At 31.8% G+C, this 18,321-nt stretch overlaps 2 protein-coding genes across 5 annotated transcripts; one reads left to right on the top strand and one right to left on the bottom strand.

Moving 5' to 3' along the window:
- Nucleotides 1–5,015: 5,015 nt before the first annotated feature.
- Nucleotides 5,016–9,236, top strand: LOC105965712 (cycloartenol synthase). Its single transcript, XM_088821639.1, has 16 exons — nucleotides 5,016–5,395; nucleotides 5,537–5,728; nucleotides 5,835–5,924; nucleotides 6,000–6,194; nucleotides 6,293–6,377; nucleotides 6,451–6,617; nucleotides 6,710–6,898; nucleotides 6,970–7,083; nucleotides 7,174–7,296; nucleotides 7,411–7,533; nucleotides 7,638–7,736; nucleotides 7,836–7,892; nucleotides 8,113–8,159; nucleotides 8,279–8,422; nucleotides 8,506–8,782; nucleotides 8,883–9,236. Exons 1-16 carry the CDS (start codon nucleotides 5,186–5,188, stop codon nucleotides 9,081–9,083), a joined length of 2,313 nt encoding a protein of 770 aa, XP_088677765.1. The 5' UTR covers nucleotides 5,016–5,185; the 3' UTR covers nucleotides 9,084–9,236.
- Nucleotides 9,237–13,311: 4,075 nt separating this feature from the next.
- Nucleotides 13,312–14,834, bottom strand: LOC105975677 (RING/U-box superfamily protein). Of its 4 annotated transcripts, none has more exons than XM_013000883.2 (5): nucleotides 14,605–14,834; nucleotides 14,453–14,509; nucleotides 14,290–14,347; nucleotides 13,642–13,975; nucleotides 13,312–13,540 (listed from the first exon to the last, which is right to left on the bottom strand). In XM_013000883.2, the coding sequence occupies exons 2-5, from the start codon at nucleotides 14,468–14,470 to the stop codon at nucleotides 13,462–13,464; spliced, it is 489 nt and encodes a 162-aa protein (XP_012856337.2). In that variant the 5' UTR covers nucleotides 14,471–14,509; nucleotides 14,605–14,834; the 3' UTR covers nucleotides 13,312–13,461. The 4 variants fall into 4 exon arrangements, with proteins under 4 accessions (XP_012856337.2, XP_012856345.2, XP_088677764.1 ...); XM_013000891.2 differs by having other exon boundaries at nucleotides 14,290–14,344; nucleotides 14,605–14,808; XM_088821638.1 differs by having other exon boundaries at nucleotides 13,642–13,945; nucleotides 14,290–14,344; nucleotides 14,605–14,799.
- Between the last annotated feature and the right edge of the window lie 3,487 nt (nucleotides 14,835–18,321).

The following is an 18,321-nucleotide window of genomic DNA, read 5'->3' as shown; positions in this document are numbered from 1 at the left end:
ATACATATTGATACAGACAGCTTTTTTGCTTTTACTATATTTTTTTCTTCATCGATTGTTGCTATTATTAAAAAAAAAAATTAGAAGACGCATCTTTTTATTAAAAAAAAAGTTGTGATTGTGTACATATTGGTCAGTTTGTACAAAGTAATGACGTGTCTCTATTTTTGTCACGTGATGTTTAGATATTTTTCATTTAACAAAATTTTATTCTTTGTGTTATTTTCTTTTCAATATTAGTAATCAAAATCGAATCAATCTGGTCGGAATAAGTAATTAAAAGTGGAAACTAAATAACTTTAACGCAAAAGGGTATAAAAGTAAAAGTCGGGGCGTGCGATGAACTTTTATAATGGCCTCTCTTTGTTATGTAAAATGTTGAGGAATCTATCTCCTTTTTGAAAATATTTTGTAAACTACAATTTGAAAACTCAATTTCATAAAATACCAAAAGTTCAATGTATTATGAGCTTTAATTTTAAAATTAGAGTAAATTATGGTTAATCCCTTAAGGTAATGCTAAATTACGAAACCCCTCTCCTGTTTGAGTAATTACAACTGCCTTTCAACTATGTATTTTCTTACACTTTCATCTTTGCAGTGCAAAATTACCGACTAAATAAAGATGTTTTAAATAAGAAAATTATAGTTAAGGGGTATAATTGTAATTACCTAAAAAAGTTTTTTTTTTTGACATTATATCAACGAGACCTTTAAAATTGTTATTTTTCAAATTGTCAATTTAATCAATGGATCATGAGGATAAGTATAATTTATTAAAGATATACATGTGAAAATATCCACCATGCATAATTTATTTAGATAATTCGATAATGGCCATCACTATATATTCCATTCCTATTATGGAATTGAAATGAATGGTCCGTATTTAATCATGATGAAGCACGGTGCTTGTTCTTTCCATTACATCACTTTGTAATAATAAAGACAAAAATACAAGGCAAAATAATTGAGACAACCTTTTTAGATTCCTTTGATAATTAAATACAAAATAAGATATATGTGTACTATTAATGTATTATTATGTTTATTATTGAAGGTGTATGAATGATAGCAATGGGGCTCAAACCTGCAGACTTCACGCAGCTTTTCATTCTCGTATAGTCGTCGTATTTAACGATCGAATATGAGTACGAAGCTTAAACCTTTCATAATTATATTAGATAATTAAATCTTATTTGATGTTAAATAAGTTTTTTGAATAGATGAGCAGTTGTGAAAAGAATCTGCCTTCACTTATTGAGCCATTACATATTGGATTATACTGTTAGAATACCCGAAAAAAGTAACATTAAAAAAAACCCTAATATACCCAATTTAACCAATTCACCAACTTTGGCACTTGACCCAACTTTAATTTTGAATTTTATTGCCACCACTATTGATATGCATTGATTTTTTTTTTTCTTTTTATAATGTTGACCAGTCATGTTACAGTGTTAGGCCGGTCAACATAGTAACTTTAAACTATTTTTTTCCTTTCTTTTTTGATGTGTTATAAATTATAATACTATTATAGTGTAAATTACAACCACCCCTAGATAATGTTTATTTACAGAAACACCCCCCCCCCACCCCCCTCTATTTTTTCATAATTACATCTACCTCTACAATTTGTAGATTTCTTACATTAACACCCTCTTATAGGGGTTGATGCCAGAAATTTACAACTGATCAAGGGGGTTGGATGTAGTATCTAAAAAATAAGGAGTTTTTTCGTAAATAGACTTTATAAAATGGAATATTTTGGGCCAACTTTTAAGGATGCATAGTGCAAACTGATGGATGAAGACGACCTTTTTTCAGAAAATATATGATCTTGGGCCACATTCATATTGGCCTCTTGGGCTTAGTTACATGTTTTTCCTTTTTTTTTTTTTTTTTTTTATGATTTAGTTACAGGTTTCTTTATTAAAAGTTAAAACCCACAAACGAAAATATAATAACATATGAAAGTTGTACTTTTTTCTAAGGGAAAATTTGACAAAACTCCCCCATTATACAAGGGTCATTACAATAAGTCCTTTTTATTTTTACATATTTAAGATAAATCCAAAAATAATTATTATTAATTAAAACACTTAAGTAATACAATTATACCCCTAACTAATCCCACGATATATCTTTTGTTTTTATATTAAAAGATATATAATATCTCTTCCACAAATATCGTATTTAACACATTCTTTAATTAATCCAACGATTCCCTGTCATTGATTTTGGGATTTCCGTTTCGGTGGAGTGGGAAAGTCTAATTCTTAGAAATTTTTCTGATGTGTGTATGATAGGATAATTGACGTTAAAGATACACAGAGTGGTTTTCTAAGGCGGTAGAAACTTCGGTAAATTATGTTAATATATTCGTGGGTTTGTTTAAAGTTTATATAAAGTGGTTTTCATGTTTATGACTGTTTATACGGAGTGATATTCATGTTTATATAATTGTATACACAGAGTGGTTTTCATTTTTATATAGATGCATATACAGAGTGGTTTTCATGTTTATATAGTTATTTGTACATAGTGGTTTTCATCTTTGCATAGTTGTATACACAGAGTGGTTTTCACCTTTACATAGTTGTATACACAGAGTGGTTTTCATGTTTATATAGATGTATCATGTATGTACATAGTGGTTTTCATGTTTATATAGCTATTTATACAGAGTGGTTTTCATGTTTATATAGTTATTTATACAAAGTGGTTTTCATATTTACATATTTGTTTATACACATGTTTCTACACCATAATTTTAGAAACAAAAAATTAAAAGAACAGTAGTTATGGTGTCAATTAATATTAAGATAAATTTATTAAAATTGTATATGCAAGAAACTATATAATTAATATATTAATATAGATAAAATTACAGTACTCATACCCAGATTTTTCTTCTTCAATCCAATTATTAAAAAGGGCAGGCAACAATATTCAAATCCTCGGCCAAATTACTTGATCACAAAATGTTCAGAGAAATGTATGATTGACTGGTGTGTATATACTTGTTTATACACCATGTTTCTTCCTGATCTCAATTGTTTGAATGGATTTGGTGTAGACGGTGGGTACACAAGATTTTTCGGATTTGGGAGCGTGATTTTGGGGCAGAAATTTATGCAGGAGATATCGGTGCAGATTAGGGTTATTTGGGAGCATGATTTGGAATTGATTTACCGTATTTTTAATTTTAATAATTATACTAATTAGTGGGGGGCATATATGGTTTTTCAGGCTCATTGGATTTATCTCAAATATCATTTTTAAATAAAAGATTGAGTAAAAAGCAGTTTGCCTCCTAAACTATGGGCCGATTTGCACTTTACCCCCCAAACAAAAAAAATTTGCACGTTTTTACCTTAACTCGTTAATTCGTTGCACGGTGCCCCCTGAACTAAATTTTCCGGCAATTTTGATCGAAAAGTTAAAACATGTGCCTTGCACGTGACATTTGCAAGGGTATATTCGTCCATTCACTTACATCTTTAACATTAAATATAAATTATTCTTTAAAAAAACAAAAAAATATAAAAAATAAAAACAAAACAAAGAAAACAAAAAATAAAAAAATAATTTGTCTTCTTCCTTCTTCCCCACTTCGCCCACCGTGCCACCACCATCCCATTCCCCACTTCGCCCACCGTGCCACCACCATCCCAAACAGATCCCAGCCAAAAATTTCGTCACCCACTGGCCGTCGATGCTATTACTTGCCTCGCTTCCTCCTCCGTTTGCCGATCGAGTCTTCGAACACCTTCTCTCTTTCCGAAAAACACACACTAATTTCTCCGATTTGTGTGTGTGTGTGTGTGATTGCAGTAAGTCGGCGGTAGACTCAGCCATCCATCCCGTCGCCTACCCCTGACACCACCCAGCCAAATCCAACCCATCCCCCAAGTCCCCAACCAGAAGAATCATTTCAATAAGTCCCCAAATTTTCCGAAGACCACCACCCCCACTCCTCCATTCACGGCCATAGGTAAAGGTGATGATGATTTGGAATAACCCGAATCCGGACCATCAGTGCGAGAATTAATTCATTAGCCTCGTCGTCGGCGTCAAAACGAAGTCGTTTCTGATGGTGGGCGGTTATGGGCTGGGATTTGGGGGCGGGTCTCCTTGTCGGAGTCGGAAGCTGTGGAAACTGGGGCTGGTCTATGGAGGGTAAGTGATGAACGGGAAAAGAAGAATTGGAAAAGAAAAGGAGAAAAAAAATTGAAAAAGAAATGAAGAAAAGGAAAAGAGACATGGAAAAATGGGGAATTTAAACACCAGCCAAGTTGGAAGTGTAAAGACAATTTTAGCCCTGTCAATCTCACGTGTGGCTCACATGCTCATAATTCCGATGAATTTTGCTGGAATATACCATTTTTAAGGCATCGTGCAACAAAAAGATGAGTTTAGGTAAAAACGTGCAAAAAAAAATTGTTTGGGAGGCAAAGCGCAAAACGGGTATTAGTTTAGGGGGTATACTGCTTTTTACTCTAAAAGATTTATCAAGAATTGAAATCCCAACGGTGTTTGGCATATAACCCCTTTTTTTAATGACATTCTTTCAATTTTATTTGATGTCTTAATCATCAAATTTGTACTTATCCAATTTTATTTTTATTTTTTATTACACGTTTATCCTCTTATATTTCATAATCTTAATAAATCATAATTATCATATATTATGGATCCTACATGTTGCAGCTACCTGATCACCTCGATCATGTAATTGCGTGACACTACAAGAAAATAGAGCTTCACAGACAAAAAATCAAATAATGAAAAAATTTGTCACTATAATTTACTAATGGATTAGTGATAGATTTGTGACGGATTATAATGTATTAGCAAGGAATTTCGATTATATATATGTCGGAAATCAATCACTAATTTTACGACTCACCATATTTTGTTACTACCCAACTCATCATCCGTACCAACCCGGCACCTTCACTCTTTCAGGCGCACGCCACAAACATGCATACATATATATACATACACTAATTAGGTAAGTCATGCTAATAATTTGGACAAAAGTTGGAGCGCGGGGGCATGTAATAAATAAATATTCTTACCTAATTTTTCTATTACACTGAAGTTTAAGACTACTTGTCATGATTAAAGACTTGATTCTTATAAAACAGTTGTTTAATAATTAAGGTGGTAATTAAGAAAAATGTGGAGACTGAAACTTTCTCAAGGGGATAATGAATACGATGATCCATTTCTTACGAGCTTCAATAATAACGTCGGACGACAGTTTTGGGAATTCGATCCGATCCCAGGAACACCCGAAGAACAAGCTCTGGTCGAAAAGGCGCGTGCCGATTTTACAAAGACCCGTCATCAAATCAAACAAAGTTCTGATCTCCTAATGAGAATTCAGGTGAGTATTAGTTATTTAATTTTTTTTTTAAGCAAGACGTGCCGTGGATCCGATTTAATTTCCTTCTTTGAACGGATCATTAATTCGTTCGTAATGTACGCATTTTTTATTTTATTTTGTGTGTTTTAATGATTGTTGCAGTTGGCGAAGGAGACTTATTGCGGGCAACCGGATTTGGCGCGGGTGGCCAAGGTAGAAAACGAAGAAGAAATAACCGAAGAAACCGTGGTTAACACATTGAAAAGGGCACTGAGATTTTACTCGGCTCTTCAGTCTGAAGATGGACACTGGCCGGGTGATTATGGTGGACCGTTGTTTTTTCTGCCAGAATTGGTCAGAAATACTGATACTGATACTGATCATACTCAGTTTATAAATGTTTTTTTTTCATGCTCAGAACAAACTAACACAATTTCGTCGTCGTTTGTGAATAGTTTAGATTATAGGTTTGTATGTAATGGACACTCTAGAAACAATCCTACCGAACGAACACAAAAGAGAGATATGCCGTTATATATACAACCATCAGGTACTTGCATTACGATTGTTCTCTTTCTAGTTCAATTTTTCGTAATTTGAAATATATATATATATATATGTACAGAATGTTGATGGAGGGTGGGGATTGCATATAGAAGGTTCGAGCAGCATGTTCTGCACAACCTTAAATTACATCGGGTTAAGGATTCTCGGACAAGAAATCGACGGTGGAGATGGAGCCATGCACAAAGCCAGATCATGGATCCTTCATCATGGTGGTGCTACCTACACTCCTTCATGGGGAAAATTTTGGCTCTCGGTAATTTTTGTATTTTTTTTTCTCGTTTTATTTTCTTCGATTCCTTTTTACAATTTTTCCGTCATATACATACATTATATACGTATATATATGTATAGGTTCTTGGAGTGTACGAATGGGATGGCAATAATCCTCTACCCCCGGAGATATGGCTTCTTCCGTACTTTCTTCCCGTGCATCCAGGTAATTTAACTGCTTATATATACACTTTTGCGCGAGTACTTTTGTAAGTCAATTAATTGAAAAGATATTGTAGGGCGTATGTGGTGTCACACTCGGATGGTGTATCTGCCGATGTCGTATTTATACGGGAAGAGATTCGTTGGGCCAATCAATGGCATTGTTCTATCTCTTAGGGAAGAGCTCTATAATCAAGATTACAATCACATTGATTGGAATTTGGCTAGAAACCAATGTTCCAAGGTAATAATAATAATAATAATAATAATTAATTAATAGAAAAAAAAATACGTTTACGAGTATTAAAAAAACATCGTAATAAGTACTTTTTGCAGGAGGATTTGTACTTCCCTCATCCAATTTTGCAAGATATTATATGGAAGTGTCTGCACGAGTTTGCGGAGCCTCTACTTATGCGGTGGCCTTTCTCAAAGCTGAGGAACCGAGCACTGAATACCGTGATGAAACATATCGAATACGAAGATGTGAACACGAATTATATCTGCATTGGATCGGTAAACAAGGTATGAAGTGTAATTAATTAATTGAAATAACTTATTGTCTAATTTAATAATTAATGGCGAAAACTAAACAGGTAATGAACATGCTATGCTGCTGGATCGATGATCCGAATTCAATAGCCGTCAAACGACATCTTTCGAGGATAAAGGACTATTTATGGGTAGCTGAAGACGGCATGAAGATGAACGTAATAAAAAAATAAAATTCAAAATAAATATGTAATTAAATCTTATTTGTTTTATTATATATAATTATTAAGACAAAGTTATGCATGCAGGGATACAATGGGAGTCAGTTATGGGATGTAGCTTTGGCTGTCCAAGCAATAGTCGAAACCAACCTTACGAACGAATACGGTTCAATGCTTAAAAGGGCTCATCACTTCATCAAAATGTCACAAGTATATTACATAATATATATTAATTCTTTCTCTAATTAATCATCATCTACTATATATAATTGATTATTATTCTTTTTTTTTTATATATAAATAAAATAAATTTTACTATTGAAGATTACAAGAGATAGTTCAGGAGATTTCAGTAGTTGGTATCGACACAGCTCAAATGGAGCGTGGCCGTTTTCTACTTCAGACAACGGTTGGCCGGCATCAGATACTACAGCAGAAGGTCTTAAGGTTCGATTTTTCGTAAATAATGAATTAATTTTGTCTGGATTATTAATTATTAAAATTAAAATGATTATTGTTTGTTTCGTTATTATTGCTCATTTTAAACGCAGGCAGCTATTATGTTAGCAGAGCTGCCATCCGAAATTGCTGGACAAGCACTAGAAAAAAATAAGCTATATGATGCAGTCGATTTCATTTTATCCCTTCAGGTTTTTATTTATTTCTCATCTCTTTAATTGACTTAATTGCTCAACATATATTATTAAAAATAAACGAAAATCATCGGCACATTTAATTTATTGCTGCAGAATAGTAATGGAGGTTTTGCATCGTACGAGCTCACACGATCCTACGCTTGGTTGGAGGTAACAAATGAATTCAAAACACACACACACGATATCTTTTCAATTTATTACAAGTAAAAAATAAGTGTTCTTGAGATCATTAACCAAAGAATATATATATATATATATATATATATATATATATATATATATATATATATATATATATATATATATATATATATATATATATATATATATATATATATATATATATATATATATCCATTTGTATGAACAGATGATAAATCCATCAGAAACATTCGGGGATATCGTCATCGACTACCAGTAATAACTCCAACTTTAAATTTTACATCTCAATTTTATGTTATACAGTTTATTTATGTTATAATTTAAATTTGTGACATTAATTATTTAAAAGAAATAAAAGTTGCTTGATTAAATAGGTACGTAGAATGCACATCTGCAGCAATTCAAAGTCTGAAACATTTCAACAAACTGCATCCTAATTACCGGAGCGAAGACATAGAAACGTGCATCGACAAGGCACTTGACTTCATCGAAAGCGTACAGTTACCTGACGGCTCGTGGTAATTAATTTAGTCCCTTTTTTTTTTACTATATGCAAATTGATAAAAAAAAATAATTAGTGATAAAAAAAATTAAAAAATAGGTATGGATCTTGGGGAGTATGCTATACGTACGGGACGTGGTTCGGGATAACGGGGCTAATAAATGGTGGTAAGACGTACGAAAACAGCTCGTGCGTAAGAAAGGGTTGCGAATTCTTGCTGTCGAAGCAACTTCCCTCTGGTGGGTGGGGAGAAAGCTATCTTTCAAGCCAAAACAGAGTATACACAAACATTCGAAAAGACGACGACGAATCGGTATCGTTATCGCACATGGTCAACACTGGATGGGCGATGCTGGCGCTTATTGAAGCCGAACAAGTAAGTGATCTATTCATCTATTAATCTTTGATATAATTACTATTTTGTACGTTAATTAACTAACGATTCGATTAATGTAATGGCGGTGGAATATTATTAGGGTAAACGGGATGCAGGCCCGTTGCACCGTGCCGCAAAAGTGCTGATTAATTCGCAAATGGAGAATGGAGATTTTCCGCAGCAGGGAGTTATCGGTGTGTTCAATAAGAACTGTATGATAAGCTACTCCGCGTATCGAAATATTTTCCCGATATGGGCACTTGGAGCCTACCTCAACAAGGTCTTGATCACCGGACCTTGAAAAGAACGTAGAATTGTATGCATGCAGATTAACTTATGAAAACCTAATTCTGTATCAAATAATTTAAATGTGATGCCCATTATTTGACGTGTCCATACATTTTATTTTTAAAATTTAGGTGAAATTATGAAAAAGTGTTTCAGATAAAAGAAATTATATTAGCAAAATAGTTAATTAAATATCGTACGATACGATAAATGATACGGTACGATATGTGGAAGAAAACGATAAGATGATATGTTCTGATATGATAGCCATGCTTGCAATAATTGAATAATGAGTGAGATGTAACATCCCACCTTTCCAAAACCCGGAAACTCTAAAACCCGAGGTTAATATTCCCGAACTCGAAAACCCTTAGGGAATATTATTACGTGATCTTAATTATATGCATTATGTGAATTTAATTTATATGTTACTTATGTGAATAATTACGTGCGCTATTATGTGTGCGATTTATATGATTTAAATTTCCGTAGATTAAAATACTATGGAATTTCGTGAATTACGTGGTTTATGTGAATAATTGCGTATTTTATTTATTTGATAAAATTATTTAAAACTTGGTAAAATATGTGAATTATATATATATATATATATATATATATATATATATATATATATATATATATATATATATATATATATATGTGTCCGAATTGTGTGTGTGTGTTCGGATGATGTGTGTGTGTTGTGATGCAAGTTGAGATTTAAATTAAATAAATAAATAATGTCTAATTAGGCATGCATTACACTTGGCAAAACACTCATCATTTTCACTAATCCTACACTCTACCTTCATTAGTAAGATGAAGAGACACCTTCATCTCTTTTCCTTCCAACACCTCGACACTTACTTGTCTCTCTCTCCTCTTCCCACCGAGACAAATCACCACCACCATCGGCCTCTCCTCTCTCCACCTCACCTAACATTTTCAAAGAATTCCCAACATAAAAATGAGAGTTCCTTATTTAACTCTTGCCATAGACTACTCCAAAAATACCATCAAAACCACTTGCCTCCTTACGGGAGATCACAACTCCTCCCTCCTTGAAGCTCACACCATTTCCTTCACAATCAAGGTGGCTTGGTTGGACTTCGGTGCTTGAAAGCCCCCTCCCTTTCGGCTATTTTCTTTCTTCGATTTTAAGGTAAGAAATTCCGATTTCTTGCTGCAATTAAATGGCATCAATAATATTAAAAAGGGTTTTCAAAATTTTCTAAAAGATTGGGAGTATTTCGAAAATTTAGGGGTTTTTGAAGAAAAATGGAAAATGAGTGTTTCTTGTTAAATTCTTGTTCTTGCATGCATCATCTAAGTTGATAGTGGGTAGATACAACATTTATTGGCCAAAAGCCTTAAAAATTTCAGATTTCAAAAAGGGGTTTTCAAGAAAAACGAATTTTTAACTTTTTGTGGTTGCATGTGTAGATCTTTGAAAGTTTTGGGTCAAATCTGTAATTTCTGCAAAGTCAGTCCTACAGTGTTTTCAAAACTGTTTTCCAGCATTTATTGAACAAAAATTTCGGATTTAAGGAATTTTTGTAAGAAAAGTTGATTTTTGAAATTCTAGTGGGTTTGCATGTGTAGATCTAGAGAATTTGGGGTAAATTATGTAATTTCCGAAATTTCTGCACTAAGCAACTTTTCAACTTCATTTTCTGCATCTAGTAAAGTGGAATTTCAGATTTGTTAGGGGTTTTCATGGAAAAGTAGAAATTGAACTTCTAGTGTGGTTGCATGTATAAATTCCGAAACTTTTGGGTCAAAACTGTAAATTCCAAAAAATCTCTCATTTTTAAAGTTTGGATCTATTTTTCAGCAAGTATTAGATAGGAACAAGGTTTTATTTAACAAGTTTTGAAATTAATTAGAGTTATGTTTGAGTTTTGGATTTTAATTGAAAAACAAGATTTTTCCTAGTTTTTAATTTCATGAAAATTCGAAACTTTGTGAAAATTTAAAATAACTTCAGAATCTGGAATTTGGGTCAGTTAGGAGTCCTAGGATTTAATTTGGGGATTTTTGGAATGAGTTTGCTATTATTTCGAAATTTGGACAAATTGCATGCCATTTAACATGTTTTGTGCTTTAATGTTTATGTTCTTGATTTAATGGTGATGAGTGATGAGTTTTGGTATTTTTGTACTTTAATTACTGCTGGATGTGTTTAATGGCTGTGAAGAATTGATTGAAATGGATTATTACCTAGAAGTGGTAATAAGTTCATTAAATGAGATGTGAAAAGGGGTATTTTCTTTAAGCATGGTTTGATGATTAAATGGTGAAGTTTAATGTATTGGTTGCATGTGTGTGTGCTCAAAATGTGTGAAGGTGTGTGTGCTGATTGTGCATGGTGTGTGTGCCGTGTGTGGTTGTGTGTTTATGTGTGTGAATTTGAGATTTTTGCCTAAATTACAAATATGTGGTAAATTGTGATAATTGTGTAAATTTGTGGCACTTGATTGATATTTGTGATGTCATGTGTGGGTCATAGCATTATTTCGAAAAGTTGCATTAAATGATTTTTATTTGAAAGATTAATGGAATATCGGGTAATAAACAACTCGGATATAGTTGGCCGGTATCCAACTAGGATGATGTGGTAGTGGTTTGATTCCACTTAGTGAAAACGGGCTCGTAACAAGTTTATTATCCGGTACATAAATTAATCTTTCACGGATCCGATAAAACGAAAAATGTGTTTTTCATGATTTTCACAAAAAGGGCATTTTAGTCATTTTGCATAATTACGTGATTTTGTTAAATGATGTGTTTTCGTGAGATATGTGAATTGACCGATTGCCTTGTGTTGTTGTGCGAAACGTGGGTAAGAACGGGTATACAATATTATATATTATGTATAACGTATTTCCAAAGTTCGATAATACTCGGATTTCTTACTGAGCTTTATACCTCATATAAGATGTCTTTTAATTGCAGGTAGTAGTGCTAGTAATCCTCAACCGGGATGGATCGAGTAGTGGATCGAGGTCTTGCCCGAAATTTTGGAAGACGTACGAGGACCTATGAACGATGCTAGAACTTTTGGTTATTTTCTTTTGGTGGTGTAACCCTAAACCGTAACATTTCTCTTTTCGTACTTTTGAACTCCTTCCGTTATGACTCGTACTTAATTCCTACTTTAATATAGTAAGTTTCGTAATTTGCTATTTTCATGCCTTCACTAGAAACTTTCGAATTATTCACCAAAATAACCTTTCAAAAACTCTGATTATTTCTCGAACCAAAAACCGATAGTGATATTGTAGCACTCGAACGAAAAACCTCCTTTCGAAACTTATCCCAAAAACGAAATCTTTATTCGGCTAAAGTAACCCAAGAAAAGTTGTTCTTGAAAGTGCAAAGTTTTCATTACCCAAAGGAGTAAATTTTTGATAATTGCATTTTCGCCCCATTCCAATGTTTTAAAAATTACAAAGAGATCATTTGCTTCCGCTAGTTTAACAAATATTCTGATAAACTGGTTCGATTTATCGCCCATCTAGAAGGGGGTGCTATAGGAGAGACGAGAAATATTATATTATAGGTATATATATATTTCATATAATAATTAAGGACAATTATTCTTGAAGTGAAGAGACAAGATATCAAGCAAAGGAATGGGTTAAAGAAGTTGAATGTGATGTATTTAATGTTCGGACAAAGGGAAAATGACTAAAGGCCCCATGCAATTTCAAGGATAAGTTTTGGGGCCCACTTTTTTTATATTGAATATATCTTCGTAAATCGTAACAAGTATTTGTTTTTTAATTTATAATAAAGTTGGCATTTGTTTCGTTTGACCAATCGTGACCAATGATATATGTTGTTAAACTTCAAAATGTTTTAATTATAAATACTTTAAATGACTAATTTGCCCTCACAACTGCCAGCAATTACATTAAACAAATCTCGACCGTATTCTCGAGTTGTCTGAAATTTTGTAAATGTTATAAGCGGTGTAATACATCAAGTGATCTTGAACTATGGATTTACATTATTGCATACAATATAATACACAAACACATCTGTTCGTGTACTTAATGAGTAACTATTTATATTGATCTATAGTCCAAAATCATTCAGTCTTCTACATCAGGTGTAACATCTCATAGACCAGTTGTCTGAATCTCATGAATCCTCCTAATTTAAGATGCCCAAGATTTAATCCAAATGCAATACACCCTTCTTCGGAATTTAAAATAAAAATAAACCCGGTCGACTATGAATAATGATGACTCCATGTGTATGGATAATATATTCACAATTTTTTTTTTCAATAATATGTACACATTTATGATATTTACAGGACCACCTTACATATATACAGATGATCTTGCTTAATTAACAAAAAAAAAATTAAAAAAATTGTTTCATGAAATATGTAACTTCATTATTTTGATAATAGATGTGCGGCAGATTGGACAAGTCTTGATTTCTTCACTAATGATCCTGCATTAAAATTCAATTTCACACATTAATCCCTATGGCTTAATTATAAGATTTTCTACATTAAAATTAAAAAAATAAATCTAAACAATAAATTGAATTACCTGTTAGCGCAAGTATAGCAGGTAATACAATGGCCACAAGGAACAAAGAAGCAGCTTCTTTGTTCGTCGTAGCATATCGCGCATATCTTTCCGTCGTACAAATCGTCGTCCAAGGAAGAATAACTACTACTGCAACTCCCTTTATTGTTATTATCGTTATTATTATTACACGATTCTAAATCCTCTTCACTTGTACCGTACGAACTGTACAAATATTCTTCGTCCTTGTACGATAATAAACCGCTATTCTCCGTTGCGTCTTCGCCGTAGCGGACATCTTCGTTCCAGTTCCACAGGAGCTTCACTATCAGTGCAATAATCATCACCAGTATTGCTGAAATTAGGGGAAATTGCAATTTTTTTAATTACCCATTTTACAATTTTACCCTTGATTACTATTCCTAATTCCTAAATCACCTCAATTACAGTATTCATAGAAAAAAATTAATAAAATGATTATACTTCTATGAAAACAAAAGGTGAGCAATTATTTGCTGTCGGGTCCCTACAAAGTATAAATATATAAATTGGGCCAACATATTTGAATCTTTAGTACCTTTTAAGCAACAACTCTAACAACCATAATCATTAAGCATCCAATTTAATTAACCACGATCGAAAAATCGATACGAAACGCAGTTTAATTACCGATGATCGGGGCGTAAAAGACAATCGAAAGCGGGGTTTCCTCGTCGTCATCATCCTGCTAAAACAAAATTATCCAAAAATTTATTAGAATTAATTACAGTGTTATTACAATTAAGAAGATTAATCAACTAACTAATCAATTTGATCATGGCCGAGGACTTACGTCTACCCAAGTACCCATCTTTCACTTTTCTCCCAGGATTGCCGGTCAATTTAATTTCTGAAATATATGCTTAAATATTAAATTAAATTATAAATAAAACTCAATAAAAATGAAATTCTATACTTTTTTGCTGGATTATTTTCATTAATTACCTGGAGATCAATGGTGTTTCTGCATTTAGCTTCAGGGTTTGTGCCTTTGGCTCAAGAACTCGTGAATCAACGGGCCGGGCCGGGCTGAAGTCGGATTATCTTCAGTTGTAGACTAAATTTTCAATTAATTAAATCTGGAATTTTTTTTTTTTTCTGGAGAAGGATAAATTTGCAGAGAAATTGGAGGGGAAGACTGAGAGAGGCAATAATATTGAGGATTAGTTTCTTTTATATACTATTGCTTAATTCCACTTTACATCCTTGATATATAGTACTTATGCGCTTTGCCCCCTTAATAAAAATTGATAGCACTTTACACCCAAAACATAATAAATCATGCATAACGCACCCTGAATTGAAATTTGACGAGGGCAAGGGCAATTTTAGATTTTGTTGGGATTTTGTTTTCTTCTTAATTTCCAATGTGAAAATTAACAAATTAAATTATCTTTTCCTTCTACCTTCAACTTAATTTCGAGCGTAAAAAATACGAAAAAGCACAAATCACATGTTATGAAAAAAACTAGATTTTCTAAAAAAAAATCTCATTAAATTATTCGTTTATACGTGGATCTTTTATTGTAATTAGTACATATATATCTATTGCAGAAGATATATTTTCAAATAACTTGATAACAACTTAATTTTTTTATTTATTTTTTCGTAAAATATTATTTGTGAAAAAGATAATAACTTTTAAATATGTTGATAAGGGAAATAGTTTATTATTTTCATTTTGTAGTTTCCAAGGAATTCATAAATCTAAAAAAAATTGACTTGACATTTAATATCATTAAAAGAATATCACTAAAAATATTAAATTTCATTTATTAGTTTTAAAATTTTATTTAGAGTGTATTTATTGTGTTTTAATGGCGCAAAGTGTTATTAAAAAATTTAGAGGACGCAAAGTGACAAAATGTTGTAACTTTAAGGGTGCAAATTGTGATTAAATCATATACTATGGACGAGTGTTTAAATTAAACAAAAATGAGACTTTTCGCTACATATAAATATTGAAGAAGTTCATTGAACCTTGATACGTTATCTTCGAGTACTAAGATAAATTAATGGCATTAATATAAAAAAAAAAAAAAAAGATAAATTAATGGCTATTTCCCTTTTTTTTTAAATGAATGTATAAAGTCAAATATTCTTTGTTAGGAAAAAATGTCAGAGATTCTTATTTTATATTTTTTTTTATTGTGAGGAAACTTAAAAGGAAAATTTTTAATTTAGGTTTATTCAAAATTATGTTTCGGGAAATATAAATTAGGAAATTATTTGAAAGTAGAATTGATCGTCTGACTTATTAAACACATCTGTCATTACTTTTATCCAAAATTGGAGGAAAAAAATAAAACGATGGGCAAATTACGGTAAACCCTTAAGGTAATGTCAAAAATGGTGGGGGGCCTTCTGTTTATTACAATCATCATTAACTACTTGTTGTCTTACACATTTATTCTTATAGTGTTAAATTTATCAACTAAATGAGGAATTGTTTTCATAAGAAAATACGTAGGTGGTAGTTGCAATTACTCAAATATTAGGGTATTTTAGTAATTTGATCTTATCTCATAGATTAGCCATAATTTTATAGATGTTACATCTAGTGAAATACACCAGGTAATCTTAAACCTTATATCTACACATAATAACATAAACGCGCACACTTGTCTACTTAATAAATAATTATTTGTATGAATCTATGGTCTAAAATCATTTGACTTCATCCGATGTAGCATCTCATAATTCGTAAAGACAAGAAAAATCGGTTGACATGGTAACTCAATTAAATTTTACATTATTATTATTATTGTGATTTTATTAAGTCATGTCAATGACTTGTAATAAAAGAATAGGTTAGATGGATAATTAGATATGTGTTAATGGTTCTAATTTATAAGTTATGATTCAAGTAATCGGTGACTAAGATTATTTTTATATCCAGGGACCCACTGCTGTCTGTTAACTTGTCTCCTAAAATTGGTATATTTAAATATAATAATAAAAAAATGCAATTAAATATTTACTATAATTTAAAAAGAAAAACATCACTTTCGGCAGTTTTTTCAGTACCATCTAGAATATTTTGGTTCAAAGGCACAAATTTTTTTATTGGGCTTAAAAATGTCTTAACTATTTCTTGATATCTGCCTTGTTTTGGGCTGTTTATGGTTTGGCCCAACTGATTAATTTTCTTTTAACAATTAAAATAAACACAAAAATATTAAATACAAGGTTAAATTACGGTGATTAAGAAACATAATACAAAGCCCAATGAAAATTGGGCTTGTAAGTGAGGCAACAATGAGACCTAAAACAAAGAAAAAAAAAAACTCTGGGTTAATAGTTTGAACAAATTATTGAATAGTTTTACGTGTTGACGATGATAAATGAATGTAGTCAAGCCGAGTGCGTTTTATAAAATTTTATCGAGTTTTCAAAATCGAAACGAGCTCAAACGAGCTTTAGTCGATCGATTCCGAATCGTGCTGAAGTAGCGTCAGTTTTTATACGTCTATATATTTCTTAATCGATCATGGGCCGAGTTTCGTATATCAAACCAAAATATGTGTTCAAATTTAGTTCGATAAGTTAATATAACAAGTTCTAACTATTTAACCAGTGATATGGAACTCATCTTATCTTAATGTGATATCCCACCCATTAAATAAATAAATATTATGAATTAATTTATGATGAACAACACGAGAAAAATGGGATTAGGAAAAATGGAAAAAGAAAAAAAAAAAGTCAATATCTGAAAACTTGTAATTAAACTGCTTGCAAATTGCAACAGCCAATAGTAGTACTGTATACTAATTTCTGATTCAGATCCAAAAAATGCGTAACCACCACATCGATCACCACGTTTTCCGTTAAATACGGGTTTTTTCGTTGTGCAGTATTTTTTTAATACTAATAATTATTATTGTTATTATTATTTAATTTTTTTTTTTAATTTTTTTTGTGATAAGAAAGTCAGATAGTCGTATTGATTAACTGACTAGTAGTCAAATTGAAATACTAATTAAACTATATTGGAATAATCTTAATGATATGGTTTTAGAGCAACGACTTAGCTTGTTACTACGTTACTTCAATTAATGCCCCCTGTACTTTGATCCACCATTAAATGTTGATCACGCACGATTCACGTGATTTCTCATCTTTTTTTTTTTTTTATGAAATCTAAGACCATGGTTATTTTTTTTAATCCAAGATAATTTTATTTTATTTTATTTCATCTTTCGAGATCAAGTTGACTTCAAGTTTAGTTGCTCAAAAATGGAGTCAATCGACACATAAACTTTTCTTTTAATTTAAAAAAAAAAAAAACATACTTACAAAAATGCTATTAGAGTAACTAATGGTCGCTAAGTACTTTTAATTACATATAAGATATTAAAAAAGAAAAATAAAAAACTAAGACAATAAAGTTAACAATAAATTGATTAAATTCCATAAGTATATAAAAACAGATGTGATAAATTGAATGAAGAGCAGCCGGTTTGTGAGGGCGGCTAGGGCTAAAATTGGAAGCTTCCATCTAATTGGTGGGCGGCCGTACCTCAAACTCAAACAATTGAACATCTCCTTGTCTACAGTGACAACTAGGCTCCACGTCATTTTCATAAATATTATTTTAATTAAGATTCCTTTTCTCATATATTATATTTTATTATACGGCCGGTATTTATTGACTACTTA

Source organism: Erythranthe guttata, chromosome 8, assembly GCF_056151865.1.
Source record: "Erythranthe guttata isolate IM_541 chromosome 8, IM_541, whole genome shotgun sequence".
Taxonomy (NCBI): Eukaryota; Viridiplantae; Streptophyta; class Magnoliopsida; order Lamiales; family Phrymaceae; genus Erythranthe; species Erythranthe guttata.
The sequence above is the reverse complement of the archived record's forward strand: the minus strand, read 5'-3'. Positions and strand labels throughout refer to the sequence as shown.